This window comes from Takifugu flavidus, chromosome 17 (assembly GCF_003711565.1).
Source record: "Takifugu flavidus isolate HTHZ2018 chromosome 17, ASM371156v2, whole genome shotgun sequence".
Classification (NCBI taxonomy): Eukaryota; Metazoa; Chordata; class Actinopteri; order Tetraodontiformes; family Tetraodontidae; genus Takifugu; species Takifugu flavidus.
The window spans coordinates 11,921,769-11,947,340 of record NC_079536.1 but is presented as its reverse complement, the minus strand read 5'-3'; the positions used below and the strand labels follow the sequence as shown (position 1 = coordinate 11,947,340).

The following is a 25,572-nucleotide window of genomic DNA, read 5'->3' as shown; positions in this document are numbered from 1 at the left end:
TGTGGGCGATGCTGCAGCGACCCTGCAATCCCTACACTCTCTGGTGAAACCAAATCAAAGGTTTTAGACACTGCTGGATGCTGGAAGGGTGGCTATAGTCTGGACGCATAGTTCCCCTGACTGCACATTTCTCCAACAATGATTGGCAGCTGGTGTCACTTGTTCTCCAGATGAGAGAAGGAAAGAGAGCCCCCCCACAGTGTGTTTGATTGCCCCACTGCAAGCTCAATGCTGCCAGAAAACATTGCAGGAGCATCAATTCCCCTCAGGGCATCAACAAGGACCTCAGGAAAAGGTGCAGCTGCGACCTACTAGAGACAAGCACACTGAGCTGAGATTCAAAGCCCTCTCCTCCCAAGAGAAGAGCTTGTTTGTTGGAGGCTCTTCTGGGCGATACCTGGTGCCACAGCTCCAGCTCAGCCCGTCTCTGGAGCTGAGGTGGAGCTTAGCAAGTTTCATGGTTCTCCACCACTTCCTCTCACTGAGGACCTTCTCAGCTGGTGGTTTCTGCTCCACCTTCCAAGTTGAGCAGGTGATACTTCTGCATTCCTGCCACCAGTGTCTCTGCAGAAAGAGTCTTCTCTACTGTTTTATATTTTTTATATTTTATGAGCTACTTCCACTACTATATATACACATACTTCCATATTGTCTTAGATTGCAAGCTGCATTTATTGCATCGTTCATAGAATGTCATATTTGTGAGGAGAAAAACTCCAATAAGGTCATTTTCTTTAATGACCATTACAAAAGAAGGAGGCGATGAACAAACAGATTTATATAAAAATTTGTAAAAACTTATGGATGGAAACATTTTTAAAATGGTTGCATTGTGTAGAATCGGTGTAGAATCAACTTGTTGACTTCTGATTTGGACTCCAATGGAAGTGAGGTGCAACAATTGTGGATGCTGAAAGCTTCAGATCTTCATGAAGGTTTCTGTGGTTGGACTGACCTGCTGCCCCTTTAAGAGGGAGGGAGGTTTGGGCTTCTGGCTGGAATGAAGCCACCTAAGATGAGAATGACTGCAGGCGTTCGGTACCAAGGTTTAACAGGGTGCTCACTTCACACTTGGGCTTTTCTCTTTTTGGGATGGCTTTTCTCAGTAGAGAAGGGGCATGGCACACTGCAGCAGCTTTCTTTTTGGGTTTGCTAGTTTTCCTTCTGATCTTTAAAAGACAGGAAGAACCATTTTTGATTGGTCTGAATGTTTGGGCGGTTTTGTGGCCAGCCTAAAATAAAACAAGACAAATCTACAACTGATACTTCCTTTCTAGTCATTGATGACCATCCTCACATGGGACAGATTTCCACAACCAATTTAATACTGCAAATCTGTCCTGTGTGGTCTTTTTTCTGAGAACTGTAACACTACGTTTATAACAAAGATCAAACATGTAAACATTTATTGTCTAACTAGTTACACCTGGGAAAGTACTGGATCATCTCTGACTGACCTGAGAGTCTCCAGCTTACAGAGAGGATCCTGGAGAAAACCACAGAGCTGCTTCACTGCTGGATCCTTCAGCTGGTTCTGACTCAGCTCCAGAACCCTCAGATGGGAGGGATTGGACCTCAGCGCCGAGGCCAGAGAGTCACAGCTGATCTCTGATAAACTGCAGCCACTCATTCTGGATAAGGAATCATGGCAAGAAATGATCTCTTATTGGAGGAAAAGTCATATTACACTTGCTCAAAATCATTATTTCATTTTATTTCATTATTTAATCAGGGCCCTTGGAGTCAGGAGAGCTCTGGCCCCCACTGATAAACTGGGATATTACAGCAACACCATAGTTAAAAAGTATATAAAATTGACTTTCAATGGCTCATTTAAATTCATACTACACTTCTCTTCTCCAAAGGTCAATGGAGTTTATCTTGAAGCCTTTCATTGTTTAGTTGTTATGTCGAAGATAAAAGAAAGCTGACCTGAGAGTCTCCAGCTCACAGAGAGGATCCTGGAGAAAACCACAGAGCAGCTTCACTCCTGGATCCTGCAGCTTGGTCTCAGTCAGGTCCAAAACCTTCAGATGGGAGGGATTGGACCTCAGCGCCGAGGCCAGAGAGTCACAGCTAAGATCTGATAAACTGCAGCGCGACAACCTGGAAAAGCAATAAATGGGGCAAATAAAAACACATTACAAAATATGAAAATGAAGAGAAAAGCAGAAAATGTAAAGAAATTTAGAAAAGACCAACAGAGGCCTCCTGACCTGAGCGTCTCCAGTCTGCAGTTTGGATGCATCATTGCAGAAGACAGTAACTTTACGTCGGCATCTGTCAGGCTTTGGTTCTCGCTTAAGCTCAGCTCCCGTAGATGAGAAGGGTTTGACGTCATTGCTGAGGCCACAACTTCCCAATGACTCTTTGAAAGAAAACTACCAGACAGTCTGTTGTGTATGAAACAAAAATAGTGAGTCAAACTTTGGGATTTCTAATCAACTTATCTGAGAATCTACCTCAACACAAATGTAGCTCATTTCCTGGAAAAGCTAAATTCAACACCGCAGAGCAACAGTTTGAACGACCATCAGATCTGAAATGCAACTGAATTATTCTCAACATTTGTCTTATTTTAGAACAGCTCATAATTACTCAATATTTAAAATGATTGGAGCAAATGGTTTAAAGAAACGTGCATCTTTTTATCTGTCTATCGGCTCTTTGGATATTTTGCATTTCATACAATTTGTACGATCGTGCGTCAAGTCTTAATTCAGCGATCCGATCGATGACATCAGAGTCTCTGGTTGCATCGATTGCCCTCAGCTTCTGTTATATCTGCCCGTTTTCCTTCCAATCATTTTCACTGCACCTTTTGTTGCTAGTGATGAAGTTGCCACCTAATGGGTGTGGAAAGGGTCAAACAACTTTGTGGGTCACATAAAGGCTCCAAACGGAACCGCCACAAAGACCTAAAACACCCATTTAAACCAACGAGGCCGGCTGTTTTTACGTTGAACAAATGAAGCAAAATAGTCACGTGTCATGAGTTAAAATGTGTTTTTCTGTCGTTTGAATACGATGTATACAAACAAACAAAAGTTATTTAATGACATGACAGTAATTTCATTATAGTCAGTTAACTTGTGGCTCCTATTATTCCTGCCTTATGTTGGTTTGTCTGGAACTTTGAACTTATATCCAGCCAGTGTTGAACATTTCTGAATGAATTGTTGTTTTTTTAAATTATGGACACTGCAATGGAGATAAAGAATTGAAGGAATGACCACTGGAGGGGGTATTGCTACCTGACATGATCCACTCGCTTGATTTAAACGCCGATGTCCGGCCCCAGAAATCTTTACTTACACGACCTTCCTGCAGTTCCTCACAGCTGGAATCAGGCGACGTCGTCCCTCCTCTGAGGTGTTGTACTGCTGCAGGTTCAGCTCATCCAGAACCTCCTCTGACATCTGCAGCAGGTAGGCCAGAGCTGAACAGTGGATCTCTGACAGTCTCCTCCATGATTTCTTCTCTGACTTCAGGAACTCTTGGATCTCCTGATGGACTGACTGATCCTTCATCTCCATCAGACAGTGGAAGATGTTGATGCTTCTGTCTGGGGAGATTTCATCACTGTTCTCCTCCTTCAGGTTGTTGAGGACATTCTGGATGGTTTCTGGATGGCTGTCCATCTGATCCAACAGTCCACCCAAGATCCTCTGATTGGACTCCAGAGAGAGACCATGAAGGAAGCGAACAAACAAGTCCAGGTGGCCATTTTTACTTTTGAGAGATTCCATTAGTGCTCTCCTGAGGAAGTCATCAAGAGATGTGACTGGATCGTAATTTGTGTGCAACCCAACAAACCCGGAAAAGCGGTTTGGTTCAGAATATTTTAGGAACTGATTTATACCACTGTGTCTTTCCTGGTGTAACGGTGGAACATGTAGACGGCAGCCAGAAACTCCTGAACGCTCAGATGAACAAAGCAGTAGACTGATTTCTGGAAGATCACACTCTCTCTCTTGAAGATCTCTGTACAAACTCCTGAGTACACCGACACCTCGGAGACGTCCAGTCCACATCGCTCCAGGTCTTCTGAGTAGAACATGATGTTTCCTTTCTCCAGATGTTCAAACGCCAGCCGACCCAACTTCAGAAGGAGTTCTTTATCAGCCTCAGTCAGTTCCTTTGGTCTCTGCTTTCCTCCATACTTCTGCTTCTTCCTCTTTATCTGAACCATCAGGAAGTGTGAGTAGAGGTCAGTCAGGGTTTTGGGCAGCTCTCCTCTCTGGTCTCTGGTCATCATGTCCTCCAGAACTATAGCAGTGATCCAGCAGAAAACTGGGATCAGACACATGATGTGGAGGCTCCTGGAGGCCTTGATGTGTGAGATGATTCTCTTGGACAGATCTTCATCACTGAACCTCCTCCTGAAGTACTCCTCCTTCTGGGAGTCAGTGAAGCCTCGTACTTCTGTGATCCTGTCAACACACGAGGGAGGAATCTGATGGGCTGCTGCAGGTCTGGAGGTGATCCAGATGAGAGCTGAGGGAAGAAGGTTCCCCTGGATGAGGTTCACCAGGAGCACGTCAACTGACAATACTTGTGTGACATCAGAGATGACCTGATGGTTGTTGAAATCCAGTGAAAATCTGCTTTCATCCAGGCCATCAAAGATGAACAGAAGTTTCCAGACAGTCAGATCTTCTGCTCTGATCTTCTGTAATGTTGGATGGAAAACATGAAGCAGTGAGAGAAGACTGTGCTGCTCATCTCTGATCAAGTTCAGCTCCCTGCATGAGAGCGGAAGCACCAGGCTGATGTCTTGGTTCTCCAAACCTTCTGCCCAGTCCAGACTGAACTTCTGCACTGAGAAGGTTTTTCCAACGCCGGCGACACCGTTGGTCAGAACCACTCTGATGTGTCTCTGTTGCTCAGATAAGACTTTGAAGATGTCCTGGCACTTGATTGGAGTGTCCTGGATGTTCTTCTTGGAGGTTCTCTCAAGCTGTCTCACCTCATGTTGTGTGTCCACCTCCTCACTTTGTCCCTCAGTGATGTAGAGCTCAGTGTAGATCGTGTTCAGCAGGGTTCCACTTCCTGCTTCATGAGTTCCTTCAGTCACATGTTCACATCTTCTCTTCAGACTGATCTTATGACCTTCTATCACCTCCTGCAGATCACTTCCTGAACATAAGTAAACCAATGATTTCCATCTATAATAATCATCAACACAACTACAAATTCATGACATCACAAGTTCAACTTTATATTGACCAATTTTACTTTGTTTGGGCTTCATTTCAGCATCTCCAGATCTGCTTCCAGATTGTGAACAAGAGGACTCTCCTGGTGGAGCTGACTGGTCCCAGTTTGATAGGATGTGCTCCCCCCTCTCACTTTGAAACACATCTCTATTAGTCCTTTGATTTATAGGATGAAAGAACCTGATCAAGACTCAATATTGTTCCAGCATTTATGTCTGAATTCATCTTTCAGTTTAAACATGATTCTTGTTTCTAATCAACAATATTCACATTAAGTCTGTAACTATATGACTGTCTGAGGTTTAAGTGTTAAACATCTCCAATAATAAACTCACAACCTGCTGCTGTTAATGTGACTAACAGCTGGCACACAAACACATCATCACGCTTTAGTTTTCTTACATTTTGTCTGAACTTCTGAAGTCTATCATTCCATGTTTGGACCGGTCACTCTTCAGGGACACACAGCTGGGCACTGTGGACTCTGCTCTGTCCTCGTCCATCCTGAGGAAACATCAGAAATAGTGATGAGACTGTGATGAAGGTAAATAATCTGTAGAGGTTGTAGTTAAATAATCCCAATTCACTTCGCATTTTTATCAAACAGGAACATTTCTAATACATTCTGGATAACAACTGAATCAATAAATCAATGATGTATCTGTAATTTTCATGTTTTCAGAGTTTAAGCTGCTTTTTTTAACTGTTCCCTGCAGTGAGAAAAGAACTGGCTCCTTTTCCAGCCCCTCATCCTGCAGCACTGAATGTGCTCTAAAGTTCTTTCCAGAGCAAACGTCTCTGCACTTGCAGCAACATGTTGTAGTCATGGATCCATGAGGAGAACCGGATACAGGAAACGCCCCGACTTTGATCCCAAAAACCCAACTGGTGGCCAACGGTGGTCCGGCAACGACGGGGACGCTGGTCCATCGGCCCGACAACACTGGTTTTCCACAGGCCAACATGGTGAAAGGACTGTCTTCAGCTCAGCCAATAAATGATTTGGTGCTACATAAACATACTAGTCAGGACTTTTTAACTCCCCTCCTTTGTTCCCCTCTTCAATTATTTCTATAATCCAAGTCCTCAAAGATCACTGCTCTATTTAAAATAGATGAAAGAAATGACACCCACTCCTGCATTTCTTTCACAGTGGTTCCACAACATAGAACAATAAACCACTGTGAGAAAACGTGCAACATGAACCAAAAATCCTGTTGGTGTCCTGTGATCCTGTGTGGATTTATTTATTTAGTTATTTTTAAAGTTTATTGTCTTAAATAATACCAAAATATTCAGCTGTGACCTGGACTGTTGAACAACTCTAATAACTCTAAGAGCTTTTCACCTGTCACAAAATGTCACTCTTCCTGCTTCGTCTGAACAGAATACTTTCACTTTTAAAACCTAATCAACAGCTTTATGGCGTATACATTACTACCATTAAAGCATTCTGGGAGGGTTTAAAGTTCTTTTAGAATCAGTAGCAAGAGAGCAGAAACATAAACTAAACTTCACTTAGAAAGACTACAACTATAACATAACTAAAGCCAGACTATAAGAAAGTTAAATAAGACCGATTCATTTATAATGTATAATGATGTTTTGTGCTAAAACTAAATATAACGTCTAGTTGAATCAAATCTTGATTTTATCTCCAAACACAACTGTCAATTCTTTTCAATAATGCTCTTCGTTTACTCACCTTGTCGGTCTTCAGTCTTCCTGCTTAGTCTGAAAGGAATACTTTTACCTTTCTTTTTCTCTGTTAATGAACAACTTATGGCTGTGATTTATATTCCACTACTATAAAAGCATTCTGGGAGGGTTCAAGATTAAAAGTTGTTGCTATTTTAATGCCATAAATATGTTTTACATTTAAATTAAAACTGACTAACTTAGTTAAATAAATAAATAATAAATAAGATTTATGATGCTTCACAGATTTTGAAAGACTTGTAAAAGCAGCATATTTCTGCAGCCCTGGAGTCCTGGAGGAGCAGCAGAGGTCAGAATGTGTCGGAGCGCGTTTAACTATTGTCTGCAGTTCCACGCGTGTCCACTGGGTGGCGGTAAAGCACCACATGATATTTCTCCTTTTTGGAACTTCAGCTGCGTTGAGCTTTAAATCTTCACCTGTCGCTCCCTTTAAGCTCTAAACTTTGCGGTTCTGTGTGTAGTTTGTTGGTTTAAATATTTTTGATTAATTCTGATGAAAATGAGTGAAACTGTCAATAACCAATAGAAAGTTTGTCCATTTTTCTACTGTGTCACATTTTCATTATTTATTGTCATTTTTGGGTCTGAATTGGACCAGTTCTGTGAGCTGTTTTGCTTTTTCTGTGGACCAGATGTTCCAGGCAGGTTCCATCATCAGACACAGACGGAGACAGGTCACGTGACAACAGTCAGCCTTTAGTTCTTTATTACAGGAGGATCTGGTTTATATACAGACACGTATCTGCAAAATACTAAAAAGTATATGAACCCAAAGTACTAAAAAGTCTACATACATGCACACACGTGTATTAAGTGTTTATACACACGTTGCCATCTGAAATTCGGGGCGAGAGACAATCCGAAAAAGGCAACTATCTCCAAATATGAGCTTTCTGAGCGACTGATGTGAAGCTGGTGAAACCAGTGTGACGACCATTGTGAAACCAGGAGCAGTGTAAATGGGGGGGGGGGGGGGGGGGGGGGGGGCAGTGAGTGGATGCTGCATTCATCAAACACACAATAGTCAGAAGAGAAGAAGGAAGAACAGAAGCCCGTGTTCCTCAGTGTTGGTGTGGAGATGCTGTTTGGAGGAGCAGGAAGCAGGCTGGACTCTTCCAGCTGGCTTTAATGCCACTTCTCTTCTGAGAACCTCCCAGCAGCTTTCTCTCCACCATCTTTTTACGCTGAAGGTTTTTGATCATTTCAGGTCAGATGTTCTTGGACTGAGGTTAAAAATGTTTGTTCTTGTGCTCGGAGCGAACCGACGATCCTCTAAAGTCAGGCATCCTAAAGGTGGATGTTTTCTGAGGCGTGGAGGCTTTAAAGTGGCGCGCTTTTACCACTTGTCCTCGTTCTGTTGGAAACTTGATCCAAAAACCTTTTCTGGAGCTTCATGTTCTGCTTTTTGAAGGAATGAAATGGTTTCATCAGCGCTGCCGGGGGCTGAGCAGGCTTCATAAATCTGAAGCTCTGAGATCCTTTAAAGATCTCCTGGAATCAGCAGATGGGGGTTTGATCAAAAACTGTAAGAATCAGTCAAGCTATCAAATCTTGACTCAGTCCAAGCGTGAACCAGTCCATCCAGAGCTGATTATGGCTCAGCCAGGAGGAAAGCACGGCCTGGGGGGGTTCATATGGAGCAGGCACACTCTGGCTCTATTGCTACTGAAAACAGCCCTTCAGCACAGCAGCCTGGAATACAGTTCTGGAGAACACCTGTTCCCAACAGAACCTGTTTAAAACGGGACCAGTGAAGATGCCCGGCGTGACCACGACCACGGGGAGAGAGGGGGGGGGGCAGAGACAGGCGGTAACGCCGCTGCCCACCGATTCACCTGGAAACAACAAAAACCCCAGCAGCTTGGACCCAATATGGCAGCGTGTTCCTCAAAAACGCTCCTCAAACTCTCCCCACAGCTTCATTGCTAAACAGGATTTGGGTTTTTTGTCGTGCTAAATGGAAAGTGTTTGTCCTTTGGTGGTCCAACAGGACCACGATTTGGATGGATGGATGATTTGATGTGACGTGTGACGTTTATTGGAAGATCTGCTTAATCTTCAGGCTGCTCGGGTGTTATCAATATAAAATAACACTGAAATGTAAAAGTTGCCCCCCCCGTCTCTCTGCAGGCATGTCAGTCCTGCCAGGTTGGACTCTCAGTCCATCGGACACAGTTCAGAGCAGAAACAGGACACAGGAACAACAGATTTGGCTACAGTCTCTGACCTTTCTGTCCCGACTAGCGTCTAAAACATTAGTTCGCTGCAGGCGTCCCTTTTCCCCCTCTGGTGATGAGAGTTTTTAAGATGATATGTGATTAAAAAGTGGGATGTAGATGACGTAGGTTCTGCTCCTTTGCACTTTTCTGTGAACAGAAGAAAAACAGGCATGGTGTTTCCTGCCGAAAGAGCTTGAATATTTGGTCATCAAACGACCTCAAAGAAAAGAAAAAACACAAAGTACCTTCAGTTTTTCTTGAGTCGTCCAAATACCTTCAGCAACTTTGGTGTTGGAGGTTTTGTTTCAAACAGAAATGCACCTTTGGGCTTTTCCTCTTTCTTTGCATCAGTTTTAGCTGGTGCAGCCTTGGCCTTGGTCAGTTTCCTACACACACACACACACACACACACACACACACACACACACACACACACACACACATTTACACATTGAAAGTGGGTGTGGTTGTTCTGGCACTTAAACCGACTCACCTTCCCTTCCGAGCCAGAACCTTCTGGGACTCTGGGTAATGGATGAGGATGTCAAACAGGTCTTTCTTCTCCAGGACAAACAGGTTAGCAAAGCCGTGTGCTTTGACATTAGCTGTGCGCCTGTTCCCTCCATCTTTGGCAGACTGCAGTAAGCTGTGATGGAGCCAGAGGACACGTGTGCACGCTACAGGATGTTAGCTACGGGTGGGTGATACTTGGACTGAATCCAAATCTTCAAGCCTCTCAGGACACACCTGATTTCTCCAAAGACGCAGCCCGCCTTCAGAGTGACGAAGACGATGCTGTTGTCAGGTCCTCCCACCACCTGCACCGCTCCACTCTTGATGATGTACATCTCTTTACCGATGTCCCCCTGCAGGGGAAAATAAGCAAACCCTCCATGTAGATGAGACTCCTGTGTTGTAGAACGAGGGGAAAGCTTCTGCTGGCGTTGAGGAACATCGACCACGTGACTCACTTTCTTCACCACAAAGTCTCCTGGTAAATAGATGATGGACTTGAGCCTCAGTAACATGTCCACCAGCATCTGCTGGTCACAGCCCTGATGGAAACCACAGGTATGTGAGTCTGAGCTGCACTGGGACTGCTGGTGTGTGTGGGAGCCCCGGAGGAGCTACCTTGAACAGGTCGATCTTCTGAAAGGTGGCCAGGTTGATGTCCACGGCGATGGCGGTCCTCATCACCAGAGGCATCTTATCCAGCAGCTCAGACTCGTCTGATCGGGGCGCAGCAGACTTTGGGTCATCACGTGTTCTGATTCCTGGAGATGGAAACACTGGAGGCTTCCTGACTCACCCAGCATGCCTTGAGCCGTCCAAGTGTAGTTGTACCACGTCTTCACTCTGTTCTGGACCATCTTGGGGATCCTGTTGGTGTTCATGTAGGCAACACAACCGTCCATGGAGGCCCTGAAGTAAGTCTGACCCGCCGTGGCCGCTCCTATGACGTCTCTCATCTGAGAGGAAACGGGACGATTGAAACGTCGTGAAGACGCGGCTCAAACATTTGGAACGTGACACCAACCTGCCCGATCAAGCTGGAGAACACAAAGACGCCGATGAAAAAGTTGGACATCTGAAAGGTAATCTCAAAGGTTGTTGTGGGCTCTGGGAGACCCCCGATGTTGATCAGACTGCGCACGGCAAAGTAGTAACAGCGCAGGTACCTGTGGAAGAACACGCCCTTTCACACATCACGGCAGAGGTTCAGCACCCTCAAACACACCTGATGTGAGAGGCTTTGAGCCTTAAAGCTCAAATCTTTACACTCATGCCCACGGATGATCATCGGAGATGGAAAACCTACGCTGTGCCGTTGCCGTCGTACACCCAGGTGGTGGTGGCGATCCCCTGATGCTCCGAGGCCACGAAATAAGCACAGGCGTTGAGGTGAAGCATGAAGAGCAGGTATCCTGTAGTCCGAGCCACCCTGCGGGTTAAACACAGCCCGGATGTCTGGAAATGCCTTTATTTTAACCTCCAGAGGACTCAGAATACCTCCAGATGTAGGCTTTGGCCATGACGTTCTCCAGCCGATCGCTGAACTCAAAGAAGGACTCGACCTGCAACAGACAAGGAGAACGTTGGGGAATGTTTCCACGTGTGTCTCGGGTGACTGTGGGGCGGCTGCTGCCTACCCGGACGATGCGGTTGAGTCTGTAGATGGAGGAGAACTCAAAGTTCAGACAGAGAAGGTCGAATGGGAGGATGCTGAAAATATCAGTCTGACAAAACAAACATTCAGGGCAGAAACAGAAGCATTTCCAATCATTTGCATATGAAATGGGAACATATGAAACAGTTGTAAGGTTGAAACTGTGGTTAATACTAAAGCTGGACCATCCACTGTGAGCGGAGCTCCAGACACACGGAAAAGAAATGTTACAAAAAGAGGAAATCAACAAAAACACTGAAGTCGACTCCATCTCATCTCTTAGCCGAATCTTATTCCAAAGCAGCGTCAGAAGTGTTGAACCTGCAGTTTTGGAGCCGGTGTCGCCCTCTGCTGGACACGGCAGCACATTACACAAACCATCTACTCAACCACTGCTGGAGAACCAGCAGGGGACCAGTTTAAAGCCCATCACCCTCCAGGCTGAAGAAGCTGCACGTGCTGGGTCCGTTCCTACAGAAGGAAGCTCAAACGTTGACCAGTGTTTTGAACTCTGACCTTGAATCTCGGCGACTTCCGATAGTGCGCTTTGGTCAAAGCTGGGTCGTGCTGCAGAGGACAGACAGATCAAAGACGAGGTCAGCGTCCAGGGTCTCAGAGGAACGCACGCGACATCGCCGCCTCAAATCTGCTGTGAAACTCACGATAATGTCGCCCCCCCCCCCCCCCCCCCCCCCCTCACAAACTGCAGCCGCGGCTGCCAGACACAGATGTCGATGAGGTTGACGGCGTCGCTGATGACGTCACAGGCCACCCAGTACATGTTGGCGGCGGGACTGTGGTACGGGAAGGCCAGGCGCACCGTGCAGAACCAAATGTTGTAGTTGTACGCCAGCGCCACCAAGGACAACCAGGCGATGTAGCGGCGGTCTGCAGCAACAGAGCGGGAGATGTTCACGGTGGTTTCGCATTCATCCACCTTCCCAGAACGCCTCTCACCTAAAGGGTCCAAGGTCGACAAAGTATAGAAATAGAATAAATAAAAACAAATCAGATTAGAACGTTATAAGCATATATACAGCATATATTATAAGAATATATATATTTATATACATAATATAGTATATACATACTATATACATACATATAAGCATTATAAGCATATATACATAAATATAGAATAAAATAGAAATAAAATTACAACATAAATATTACAATTATTGTTATTGGGTGGGTTTGGATGAATTATAGAGTTTAATGGCAGACGGCAGGAATGACTTCCTGTACTGTTCCTTAGAGCATCCTGTCTTTATCAATTTTATTTTACAGTATAATCATTGTTTATGTTCTATGTTTGGATCTATGATGTCGAAACAATAAAACTCAAAGTAAACCACCAGATTGTAGATGTTGTCAATGGCAGCTTTAGAAATTCAGATTCAGAGTACTTTATTGATCCCTTTAGGGGTGTCCATCAGGGAAATTAGCATCTCCAAAAAACGTACAGCACTGTACAAAATTACCCACCAACCATTACACCTATTAAAGATAATAAAAATAGAATAAGAAATAAATAGAATAAATTAAAAATAGAATATACATATAAACTATAAAAAGTAAATAAATGAATGGAGGTGAAATGAACTGAATGAATGGATTTGTCACAGTATTATTGTTACGCTCGAGAGGACTGGCGGTCAAGTGTGGCGGAACCCCAAAGAAGGCAGACAGACACGGGAATTAAAAGTAAACTCAAAAGGTTTAATGAAGCAAAAAAAACAGGAGGGAAGAAACTAAATGAGAGAGCCGAGACAAACTATAGGTGCGTGATGCGGCAGACGAACCAAGTTCGAGATCCAGGGGCGAGAGTCTGTGGGGGAGTCCAAGTGTCCAGAGGATAGGAGAAATCCGTCCGAGGAAGGGGAAGAGGAAGAGGTCAGAGGAAGAGGGGCTAGGAAGGTTGTAGAGGAGTCGCTGGAAGACGCAGGGAGACGCAGGGAGTCGCTGGGGAGCCTGGAGAGATGCTGGGTCCACGGGACGTGTTGCCAAAAACATCAGTAAGATCAAGCACTGGCCTGAGTGCATAGGGGCCTTTTATGGGTGCAGAGTCGTTTGGGCGGATTGGGTGCAGCTGCAGGAGAGGGCCCAGGTGGTGGTGGTTGAGCTGATTGCCCAGGAGGAGGTGGGGCCAGAGTAGGAGTCACAACAGTACCCCCCCCCCTTACGGGAGGCACCGGACGACCGCCCAGGAGCATCCGGGTGCTCTCGGTAGAAGTCTTCGAGGAGGGAGGGGTCAGCGAGATAGGATGGGGGCACCCAGCTCCGGTCTTCGGGGCCGTAACCCACCCAATCCACCAGGTACTGGAAGCCCCTTCCCCGTCGGCGGACCGCCAGCAGCTTGTTAACGCTCCACACCGGCTCTCCGTCCGACAGGACCTGTGGGGGAGGTGGTGGAGTCGGAGCAGGAGGGGACAGGGGGCTGGTGGAGAAGGGTTTAATGAGCGAGACGGTGGAAGACCGGGTGAACCTTGAGGGCGGCAGGGAGATCCAAACGGACTGCAGAGGGGTTGACGATGCTGCAGATGGTGTATGGACCGATGTAGCGGGGGTTCAGCTTTCTGGAGGAAGTCTGCGAGGTCTGGAGGGGCAGGTCCCGGGCCAACAGCCAGACCTTCTGGCCAGGCCGGTAAGCAGGGGCCGGCCTCCTTCGCCGGTTGGCCGAACGCCGGGACTGCTCAGTGGCCCGCAAGATGGCTTTGCGGGCAGTCTTCCAGATGCGCCTACATCGGCGGAGATGGGCCCTGGTAGACGGCACTGCGATCTCCAGCTCCTGCTGGGGGAACAGAGGGGGTTGGTAGCCCAGGAAACATTGAAAGGGGGACATACCAGTAGCAGAGCTCTCCATGGCGTTGAGGGAGTATTCCACCCACGGCAGGAACTTGGACCAGGAGGCAGGATTGCTGGTGGTCACGCAGCGCAGGGCCGCCTCCAAAGCCTGGTTGGCCCGTTCGGCTTGTCCGTTGGACTGGGGGTGGTACCCAGAGGACAGGCTGACCGTGGCCCCAATCCCCTTGCAGAAGGCCTGCCACACCCTAGAAGTGAATTGGGGGCCACGGTCAGAGACCACGTCAAGGGGGATCCCATGGAGACGTACAACGTGGGAGACCAGGAGTTCAGCTGTTTCTGCAGCAGAAGGGAGTTTGGGGAGGCGACAAAGTGGACCCCCTTGGAGAAGCGGTCCACAATGGTCAGGATGGTGTCGTTCCCCTGCGAGACGGGGAGGCCCGTCACAAAATCCAGGGCTACGTGAGACCAGGGTCGACTGGGGACGGGAAGGGGGTGCAGAAGGCCTGCTGGCGAGCGGAGCGATGGGAGGCCTTGCTGCGGGCACAGACCGTGCAGGCGCCCACAAACTCCCGAACATCCTCTTGGAGGTTGGGCCACCAGAAGCGCCGCTGCACAAACTCCGCCGTCCGACGCACGCCAGGATGGCAGGCGAAACAACTGGAGTGGCCCCACTCTAGCACCTGCGGCCGGACGGAGGAAGGCACGAACATTCGGCCCTGAGGCCCGTTCCCAGGATCTGGCTCGTCTCTCTGGGCTTGCTCGACGGCCGTCTCGATCGGCCAGGAGATGACCCCTATGACCCGGGCCGGGGGAACGATGGTGTCAGGGTCCCTGGGGGCGCCGGGGAATTCCTCCGGAAACTGGCGGGAGAGGGCATCAGCCCGGATATTCTTGGAACCAGGACGGAAAGTGAGGGTGAAATCAAACCGACTGAAGAAGAGAGCCCAGCGGCCCTGTCTGGGATTGAGTCTCTTGGCCGTTCTCACATAGGTCAAGTTCTTATGGTCCGACCACACAAGGAACGGGTGCTTTGCTCCTCCAGCCAGTGTCTCCACTCCACCAAGGCTCCATAGACCGCCAGAAGTTCCCTGTTGCCCACATCGTAATTTCGTTCAGCCGGATCAAAACGGCGGGAAAAGTAGGCACATGGGTGAATCTTCTGGTCTGCCTCGGACCGCTGGGAGAGGACTGCCCGATGCCCGCGTCCGAAGCATCGACCTCGACGATGAACTGCCGAGCGGGGTCTGGATGGGCGAGCACCGGAGCCGTCGTGAACCTGTCCTTGAGGGCCGAGAAGGCGGTCTCAGCCTCCGGTGTCCAGGACGAAGGGCGCGAGGTGGAGGTGAGAGCGGAGAGAGGGGCAGCCACTTGACTGAACCCTTTGATGAACCGCCGGATGAACCCGGCGAACCCAAGGAACCGACGAAGCTGAGTGCGGTCGGTGGGGCGTGGCCACTCCACCACAGCCTGGATCTTGGCCGGATCTGCGCGCACCCGCCCCTCCTCCACGATGTAGCCGAGGTACCCCACTGAGGCGGAGTGGAAGACGCACTTCTCGGCTTTGATGAATAGTCGGTTCTCCAAAAGCCGTTGTAGGACCAGGCGAACATGCTGGTGGTGCTCCTCCATGGTGCGGGAGAAGATCAAGATGTCGTCCAAGTAGACCACCACAAAGACGTTGATCATGTCCCGGAGCACATCGTTGACCAACTCCTGGAAGACGGCGGGGGCGTTGGAGAGGCCGAAGGGCATGACCAGGTATTCGAAGTGCCCGAGGGTGTGTGTTGAAGGCGGTCTTCCATTCGTCCCCTTTCCTGATCCGCACCAAGTGGTAAGCGTTGCGGAGGTCTAACTTAGTGAACACCCGGGCATGAGTGAGAGGCTCGAACGTGGAACTCATAAGGGGAAGAGGGTACTTGTTCTTAACGGTGATGTTGTTAAGTTTGCGGAAGTCGATGCAGGGCCTCAGGCCGCCATCCTTCTTGGCTACAAAGAAGAAACCTGCAGCTAAGGGGGATGACGATGGTCTTATGATCCCAGAGGCAAGGGATTCAGTGATGTAATTGCGCATCACCTCCTTCTCTGGGATGGAGAGATTGTAAAGTCGACCCGTGGGGTAGGGAGCCCCGGGGAGGAGGTCGATGGGGCAATCATAGGGCCGGTGAGGGGGAAGGGACAGAGCATTGTCCTTACTGAACACTGGGGCTAAATCATTGTAGATAGGGGGAACACCAGTGAGATCCGGGGGAGTGAGCGCGGGCCTGGGATTACTGGATGGAGAGGGGGCGGAGCGAAGGCAGTTGGCGTGACAGGCCACGCTCCACCCCAGGATCCGACCCGAAGCCCATGAGATGTGGGGGTCGTGCCTTTCCAACCACGGTCTTCCTAACACGAGTGGAGCGGTGGGGGCGTGCAAAACCAGGAAAGGTGTACTCTCTATGTGATTACCCGAGAGTGTTAGGGTGAGTGGGATGGTGCGATGCGTGATGTTACCCAGAGAGCGGCCATCGATCGCCTGGGGGACAGGGAGCGATCGAGAGGAACCAGGGGAATGCCAGCTTGACGCGCGAGAGAAAAGTCCATCAGGGACTCATCAGCCCCAGAGTCAATGAGAACACTCACCGGAATAGACTCCTTATCCCAGGAGAGGGTTGCGGGGAAGAGGCGGTTTGTTGCTCGGTGGGTTGGGGAATCACAGCTCGGCTCACCAGTACTCCCCCTACTGGTGAGCAGGCCCTTTTGGTCGGACGGGGCAGGCTTGGATGAAGTGGCCGTTGTTTCCGCAGTACAGGCACAACTGGTCTCGGAGTCTTTGCTCCCGCTCCTGCCGTGAGAGACGGGACCGGCCGATCTGCATGGGTTCCTCTCCGACTCTGGGGGAGGAGTGAGCTGGGGATTGCAAGAGGATGTGAGGAGGCGGGGCGGCAGTGCTGGTAAGGGAGAAGTCAGGGACAGAGGAAGTGCGGTGGGAGAGTTGGCGGGTAGAACCGCCCGCACGTTGGGCGCGCTCCTGGCGGCGCTCCCGTAGTCGTTCATCCATCTGGAGCGAGAGGGTGATCAGCTCGTTGAGTGACGAGGGGCGGTCTCTCACAATCAGGTCCTTGATTGCCTCACTCAGGCCCCGTCGATAGGCGCTACGGAGCGCGGTCTCGCCCCAGCGGCTCTCTGCAGCCAGGATGCGGAACTCAAGGGTGTACTCCGCAACTGACCGTGACCCCTGCTGGAGAGCGAGCAGACGACTCGCGGCGTCTTCACCGTAGGTGGGGTGCTCGAACACAGCCTTGAACTCCCGTCGAAAGGCGCTGTAGTCTGAGGAGAGGCGGGGGTCCAGGTCGACGGCAGCTATGGCCCAGCTCAATGCCTTGTCGGCCAGGAGGGAGGTTATAAATCCAACCTTGGCCTCGTCGGAAACAAATCTGGAGGGCTGATGGCGGAAGAGCAGCTCACATTGGTGGAGGAACCCCTTGCCCAGGTCGAAATCCCCGCCGAACACACGGGGGCTGGCAAGGTTGGGCTCGGCTCGGGGAGAAAGCGGGAGAGATGGTTCTGATGGAGCAGCCCCACCGGGGTCGCTGCCTAGCTTCTGAATAATGGAAGCCAAAACGGTTGCCATGGCGGACATCTGGTTGGAGAGGGCGGACAGGGTACTGGAGGTGGTCTGGGAGGAGCTCTGGAGCTCGGAAATCTCCCCCTGGATTGTGGGGAAGGCCTTGGTTAGCTCCGACTGAAGGGAGGAGAGCTGGGCAGAGTGGGCCTCCACTCTTCTTTCGAGGGGGGAGGGTAACGTGGGGGTCCTAGGGCCGCCCGGCTGCCCCGGGGTTCCACCTTGACTCATCTTGGCTTGATCTTTCTGTTACGCTCGAGAGGACTGGCGGTCAAGTGTGGCGGAACCCCAAAGAAGGCAGACAGACACGGGAATTAAAAGTAAACTCAAAAGGTTTAATGAAGCAAAAAAAACAGGAGGGAAGAAACTAAATGAGAGAGGCCGAGACAAACTATAGGTGCGTGATGCGGCAGACGAACCAAGTTCGAGATCCAGGGGCGAGAGTCTGTGGGGGAGTCCAAGTGTCCAGAGGATAGGAGAAATCCGTCCGAGGAAGGGGAAGAGGAAGAGGTCAGAGGAAGAGGGGCTAGGAAGGTTGTAGAGGAGTCGCTGGAAGACGCAGGGAGACGCAGGGAGTCGCTGGGGAGCCTGGAGAGATGCTGGGTCCACGGGACGTGTTGCCAAAAACATCAGTAAGATCAAGCACTGGCCTGAGTGCATAGGGGCCTTTTATGGGTGCAGAGTCGTTTGGGCGGATTGGGTGCAGCTGCAGGAGAGGGCCCAGGTGGTGGTGGTTGAGCTGATTGCCCAGGAGGAGGTGGGGCCAGAGTAGGAGTCACAACAATTATGTTATTGCAGTGTATGAAATGGCTTCATCTCATTCCTTGAGTCAGTTGGTTTCCTCCAGCAGATAAACCAACCAACTCATAGCTTCAACCACACCCTAGATCTAGTTCTGACTGATGGTGTTGAGGTAGAACATGTGTCAGTGTTCCCTCAGAACCCACTCCTGTCAGATCATTCATTGATCACTTTTACATTTATGATTAAGGATTCTTCTATGCTCAGAACAAAGTCTTACTATAGCAGATGTCTTTCAGATAATGCTGTAGCTAAGTTTAAGGAAGTGATCCCTGTGCTGATCCCAGGACCACCGTGTGTTTCCCCAGGGATCAATCATTATAATCTTAGCCCTGCTGAGGTTGACTCTGTTGCTGAAGGTGCAGCAACCTCACTGAGAACCACGCTTGATTCTGTTGCCCCCCTGAAAAAGAAAATAATAAATCAGAGGAGGTGTGCCCCCTGGTATAATTCACATATCAAGACCCTCAAGCAGAAAGTAAGTAATTTGTCTTAGCAAATTACAGGCCAATATCCAACCTTCCTTTTATCTCTAAAGCCGAGCGCCACAAGTTCCAGCAAACGTTTGACAACCAGCAGCGACGAAAAAATGTAGAGATACAAGTCAGTAGGAGACAGACGGAGCCTCTGTGGACGCACGAAGGAGCCGCGTCCGTGCTGGAGACTCGCTGATGCTGCGCTGACAACCACCGTCAGTGACAAGCTAGCGAGAGTTAGCTCACGAGACCGGAAACTAGCGACAGTAACCGGAAGTAAACAAAGGAGCAGACAATTTTGCGTTCAAGTTTCATTCAAATATGCAAATAAAGAGTAAAATAACAAATACATTTAAACTTAACAGAAAATATAAAGACTCATCAACTTTATTTATACCCAAAATGTAGTCATTACATAAACTTGCTCATGCAAATATTTCGACAGTATGATATTAAACTATTAGAATTACACAAATGTATTTTTAACTTATGCCAAAATGTACATGTAAAAATGTTTTGATCCTCAGTCACATAACACAAAGCAGATAAACACATAAGGAAACACAGTAAAGTTTCAATTTTAAAAAAAATATCAAATCTAAAATATATTCACAAAACCATTCATTTTTATTTTTTACTGCATACAGTCCTGGAGCTTGTTGGGGACTTTCAGTGTACTGGATGCTGTTGATACATGCAGAGAAGTTGTTTTCACCAGAGCCTGAGCCTTCAGACTGGCTGCAGCTCCAACCAGACTGACAGTCATAACTTCATCACTTGTGTCTGAACTCTGGCTTTGACCAACAGAGAATGGTGAGTGGGAGATCATCCACCGACCCGCCAAGAGAAACACCTACAAACACATTCCCATGGAGAGCAACAAGCATCAGGACATCACCTTCTACCTGGTCATCAGACGCAAACCTCTCTTCTACGTGGTCAACATCATCATCCCCTGCGTGCTCATCTCCTTCCTGGCCTCGCTGGTCTACTACCTGCCCGCAGACAGTCAGTGCAGAGTCACAGAACGTATTGAAGCCAGCGTCAGGCAGATTAACAGTCTGGGACCTTTTCAGAATCACAACTACATTAACTGAGTTAACCTTCAACAGCACCCAAAGAATCAGACATTATAGCTGAATATCACGTCAGCACGGGACAACACAGCTAATAAAGCAGCAAACATCGGTAGTGGGCGGAGCTGAGGGGCCGCCATTAATCGAGAAACATAAATTAGCTCCCCAACAGATTTTTGAATATATTTTAAAAAGGATAATAAAAATGTGTGTGTGTGTAGGTGGTGAGAAGATGACACTGTCCATCTCGGTGCTGCTCGCTCAGTCTGTCTTCCTACTCTTGATCTCTCAAAGGCTCCAGAAACATCCACGTCCGTTCCTCTTATTGTGAAGTAGGTAAACGCACCATTTACTCCACATCACTTTAACTCTGAATCAGATATATTCTGCTTCTCCAAACTATATATACATTAGGGCTGCAGAACCAGGTGACAACCGGCTGAGATTTAAAAAATGGGAAACATCTGAGTGTGTTTGTGTGTTGAAGATATTTGATGTTCATCATGGTGGTGGTGACGGTGGTGGTGCTGAACTGTGTGGTCGTCCTCAACCTCCACTTCAGGACGCACGTCATGTCTGAGTGGACCAAACAGGTAAGACACACACATCCTGTTGTCCCTTTGTTGAACAGATGAACATCAGGATATATGAACATACGACTTAATAACATATGAAAGAGGATATATGAACATGTGACTTAATAACATATGAAAGAGGATATATGAACATGTGACTTAATAACATATGAACGAGAATATAGAGGATATATGAACATGTGACTTAATAACATATGAACGAGAATATAAAGGATATATGAACATATGACTTAATAACATATGAAAGAGGATATATGAACCTGTGACTTAATAACATTTGAAAGAGGATATATGAACATGTGACTTAATAACATATGAAAGAGGATATATGAACATGTGACTTAATAACATATGAAAGAGGATATATGAACATGTGACTTAATAACATATGAAAGAGGATATATGAACAGGTGATTTTCAGTGTGAAGTCCCGCAGTGAGCTGATGTTTGAGAAACAGTCTGGGAGACACGGACTGGTGACACGAGTCACACACGCTGCCAGTACGTTTCCAGAAACATTTAAACACATGAGATATAGAAGCATCAGTAGCTTCATTTGAGTTCTGAGCTTTGGTGTCTGTGGAGCTGTGAAACCACAAGAAGAGGGAGGAGCGAGCCATCAGCTGTACGCAGAGATCAAGCCGGCTGTGGATGGAGCCACTACATCATTAAACACACGCGCAACAAGAACGACTACAATGAGGTCAGATGGTTAAAACAGAGTCCTCAACCCAAATTCTGATTTAAAAAAGATCAAAAGTGGCATAAATGTCTGGTCCTTACAGGAGAAGGATAACTGGAGCGGCATCGCTCGTACAGTAGACCGACTCTGCCTCTTCCTGGTTACCCCGGTGATGACCTTTGGCACCGTAATCATCTTTCTGACGGGAATCTGTAACCAACCTCCTCATCTGCCCTTCAAAGGAGACCCGCATGACTCCAGAGAGGAGAACCCACGCCTGCTGTGATGCACACACACAGCCAGGGCTTTTTCCATCGCCATTGTTTCTCTGGGGGAAATGTTGCATTTCTTTATCTTAATAACAACAAATCTTTAGTTTGTTCTATGGGAGCTCCATATGTTTAGTGTCAAAGACTTCTTAGATTGTGTTCATTGCTGGCACATAAAGGAAAATGCTTTGATTTTTTAAGTGACACAAACCCTAAAGATTCTGAAGGCATGATGTAAAATAGTAACGTATAATACAGACATTTGAAGAGACAAGAGAATGTTTTCATGCTTATAAGAGTGGTCGAGGAGCCATTTAGAACTTTATAAAGATGCATTGTGTGATACCAGGAACTAATTTAACTTCAAGGCGAAGCTGCTTCTGCTTTGTCAACCATCGACTGATCTCCTGAAAGTCCACCACCGCTTTTTAAAAACTTAATTTTTCATCTATGGAGGGAGTAGACGGCAGATGTTTCCACAGATGCTCTTCACCAGTGGTCAGTGAGTGATGCAGCAGATGAGCGGGAGTTGACTGGCTTCTACCAGCCATGTCTCAATGTCTCCAGCCCATAGTGTGGATTCTCTAGGAGATCAGACAGCAGCTTCACTCCTGGATCCTGCAGCTGGTTCTGTCTCAGGTCCAGTTCTCTGAGATGGGAGGGATTGGACCTCAGCGCCGAGGCCAGAGAGTCACAGCTGATCTTTGATAAGCTGCAGTCAATCAATCTGAAAAATGCAGGATAAGGTTATACGGTGCAGGTCTGCATGTTATCTGCGTCAATACTAAACCTACGTTAGTTCTTAGTTGGGTCAGACCTGAATTCACGATATTACAAGGAATTTTTTTAATGTGGTGCATCACAGCAGTATTGAGAACAGCCTCACTTCACCATCTTAGCAGCTGGTATATAGGTAGAAAAATGAAGACTGACCTGAGCCTCTCCAGTTACAGTTTGGACTCTCCAGTCCAGAACAGAGCCGCTTCACTCCTGAATCCTTTAGATTGTTGTAGTTTAGCTCCAGAAGCCTCAGATGGGAGGGATTGGACCTCAGCGCTGAGGCCAGAGAGTCACAGCTGGTCTCTGATAAACTGCAGTACCTTAATCTAAATAAAGAAGGGAAACTTTTATAAGGTTATAAGTGAAACCAGTATTCATCTGAAACATTAATCAAAGGCATGATCTGTAAATATTTAATTTAGTTACAGGTTAAAAATGATAGTAATATGTAATTACCACAATTCCAACCTCTCAGGTTTGCACTGTTCCAAAGGAGAATATATATTGTTCTGGCCCTCACTCTTCCCAGGTTCTCCCCACCTCTTTCCCTCCCATCTCATCATGGAGATCCATCTCACCTGTGGCTCATCTTTAAAGGCACAACCTGTCTTAGATGACTTCCTGTCTCCCTCACCATCTCCCTCCTCGTTGGCTGGTGTCTACCAGGCACCCTCACGTAGTTTTGTCTAATTTTGGTTACCATCTGTCGGCTTTTTCATTGTCCTTAAATCAATTTATCATGAATAAGTGGTCCCCGTGTGGCCCTCCCTCCTGAAGGAACTGGGCACAACACACACACTCAGAAAGTGTGAGGACCCTCGGATGGAATAATGGACATTTTTGAGAATGGTGTTTACCCCAGAGTTTCCAGTCGGCAGTTTGGAAAGTGGAGAAAACCACAGAGCAGCTTCACTCCTGGATCTTTCAGCTGGTTCCCACTCAGGTCCAGTTCTCTGAGATGGGAGGGATTGGACCTCAGCGCCGAGGCCAGAGAGTCACAGCTGATCTCTGATAAGCTGCACTTAATCAATCTGAAAAATGCAGGATAAGGTTATACGGTGCAGGTCTGCATGTTATCTGCGTCAGTACTAAACCTACGTTAGTTCTTAGTTGGGTCAGACCTGAATTCACGATATTACAAGGAATTTTTTTAATGTGGTGCATCACAGCAGTGTTGAGAACAGCCTCACTTCACCATCTTAGCAGCTGGTATATAGGTAGAAAAATGAAGACTGACCTGAGCCTCTCCAGTTTACAGTTTGGACTCTCCAGTCCAGAACAGAGCTGCTTCACTCCTGAATCCTTTAGACTGTTGTAGTTCAGGTCCAGAACCCTCAGATGGGAGGGATTGGACCTCAGCGCCGAGGCCAGAGAGTCACAGCTGGTCTCTGATAAACTGCAGTCCTTTAATCTGAATGACAGATAAAAGATGCCATTTTACAGTACTTGCACATACAGTAATCATTTAGTGTTGGTTTAGAAAAGCTGGCAGTTCTTTCTGCCACCATAAACCAGATCAGCTTTAAGTCTTTTTCATTTCAGTATTTAATTCACTGCATACCTGAGAGTCTCCAGCTTACAGAGAGGATCCTGGAGAAAACCACAGAGCAGCTTCAATCCTGGATCCTGCAGCTGGTTCTCACTCAGGTCCAGTTCTCTCAGATGGGAGGGATTGGACCTCAGCGCCGAGGCCAGAGAGCCACAGCTGATCTCTGATAAGCTGCACTTAATCAATCTGAAAAATGCAGGATAAGGTTATACGGTGCAGGTCTGCATGTTATCTGCGTCAGTACTAAACCTACGTTTGTTCTTAGTTGGGTCAGACCTGAATTCACGATATTACAAGGAATTTTTTTAATGTGGTGCATCACAGCAGTATTGAGAACAGCCTCACTTCACCATCTTAGCAGCTGGTATATAGGTAGAAAAATGAAGACTGACCTGAGCCTCTCCAGTTTACAGTTTGGACTCTCCAGTCCAGAACAGAGCCGCTTCACTCCTGAATCCTTTAGACTGTTGTAGTTCAGGTCCAGAACCCTCAGATGGGAGGGATTGGACCTCAGCGCCGAGGCCAGAGAGTCACAGCTGGTCTCTGATAAACTGCAGTCCTTTAATCTGAATGACAGATAAAAGATGCCATTTTACAGTACTTGCACATACAGTAATCATTTAGTGTTGGTTTAGAAAAGCTGGCAGTTCTTTCTGCCACCATAAACCAGATCAGCTTTAAGTCTTTTTCATTTCAGTATTTAATTCACTGCATACCTGAGAGTCTCCAGCTTACAGAGAGGATCCTGGAGAAAACCACAGAGCAGCTTCAATCCTGGATCCTGCAGCTGGTTCTCACTCAGGTCCAGTTCTCTCAGATGGGAGGGATTGGACCTCAGCGCCGAGGCCAGAGAGCCACAGCTGATCTCTGATAAGCTGCACTTAATCAATCTGAAAAATGCAGGATAAGGTTATACGGTGCAGGTCTGCATGTTATCTGCGTCAGTACTAAACCTACGTTTGTTCTTAGTTGGGTCAGACCTGAATTCACGATATTACAAGGAATTTTTTTAATGTGGTGCATCACAGCAGTATTGAGAACAGCCTCACTTCACCATCTTAGCAGCTGGTATATAGGTAGAAAAATGAAGACTGACCTGAGCCTCTCCAGTTTACAGTTTGGACTCTCCAGTCCAGAACAGAGCCGCTTCACTCCTGAATCCTTTAGACTGTTGTAGTTCAGGTCCAGAACCCTCAGATGGGAGGGATTGGACCTCAGCGCCGAGGCCAGAGAGTCACAGCTGGTCTCTGATAAACTGCAGTACCTTAAACTGAATAAAGACAAAATACAACCTGTTAGATATGAGCAGATATGAGCGTCCACACTCGTTTCTGAAAACCTGAACAGGAAAACAGTCGACAGAACATCTGGTGTTTCAGATAGTCACCCAAAAATAACCGGTCAGAAATGGAAATGTTCTTTAGGAGGTATAAAACAGAACAGAGATAGATTTTAAGTTAAATTCCCAGCTGTAGCTGTGAACAAGATGACCTTTAACCTTCAGACATGGAATTTAAAAGCTTCTAACACTGGACAACACTAGAAGAACAAAGTGTCTGGTGAGATCACTCAATGGAGCCTTTTCCTGACAGAGTCACTCATGTCTGCTG

General features: G+C 47.5%; 2 protein-coding genes and 1 long non-coding RNA gene across 7 annotated transcripts in view; all 3 read right to left on the bottom strand.

Annotated features, from left to right (window-relative positions):
* The window catches only part of LOC130513406 (uncharacterized), a 328,720-nt gene that overhangs the window by 158,014 nt on the left and 145,134 nt on the right, over positions 1-25,572 (bottom strand). The window contains exon 13 of the mRNA XM_057012116.1: positions 5,622-5,723. Coding sequence (XP_056868096.1) covers positions 5,622-5,723 — 102 coding nt within the window. The remainder of the gene's footprint in view (positions 1-5,621; positions 5,724-25,572) is intronic.
* Positions 9,403-19,238, bottom strand: LOC130513461 (cyclic nucleotide-gated cation channel beta-3-like). 5 transcript variants are annotated; one of them, XM_057012221.1, is made up of 12 exons: positions 19,054-19,238; positions 11,987-12,281; positions 11,308-11,891; positions 11,168-11,232; positions 10,977-11,099; positions 10,695-10,836; positions 10,467-10,626; positions 10,289-10,386; positions 10,129-10,212; positions 9,905-10,023; positions 9,651-9,803; positions 9,403-9,543 (listed from the first exon to the last, which is right to left on the bottom strand). In XM_057012221.1, the coding sequence occupies exons 3-12, from the start codon at positions 11,593-11,595 to the stop codon at positions 9,405-9,407; spliced, it is 1,371 nt and encodes a 456-aa protein (XP_056868201.1). In that variant the 5' UTR covers positions 11,596-11,891; positions 11,987-12,281; positions 19,054-19,238; the 3' UTR covers positions 9,403-9,404. The 5 variants fall into 5 exon arrangements, with proteins under 5 accessions (XP_056868201.1, XP_056868203.1, XP_056868204.1 ...); XM_057012223.1 differs by lacking the exon at positions 19,054-19,238 and having other exon boundaries at positions 9,576-9,803; positions 11,987-12,676; XM_057012224.1 differs by lacking the exon at positions 19,054-19,238 and having other exon boundaries at positions 9,651-9,834; positions 11,987-12,669.
* LOC130513563 (uncharacterized) lies at positions 19,627-23,789 on the bottom strand. The gene is made up of 2 exons (XR_008946763.1): positions 23,651-23,789; positions 19,627-22,360 (listed from the first exon to the last, which is right to left on the bottom strand). It is a non-coding gene; the product is annotated as an uncharacterized LOC130513563 (long non-coding RNA).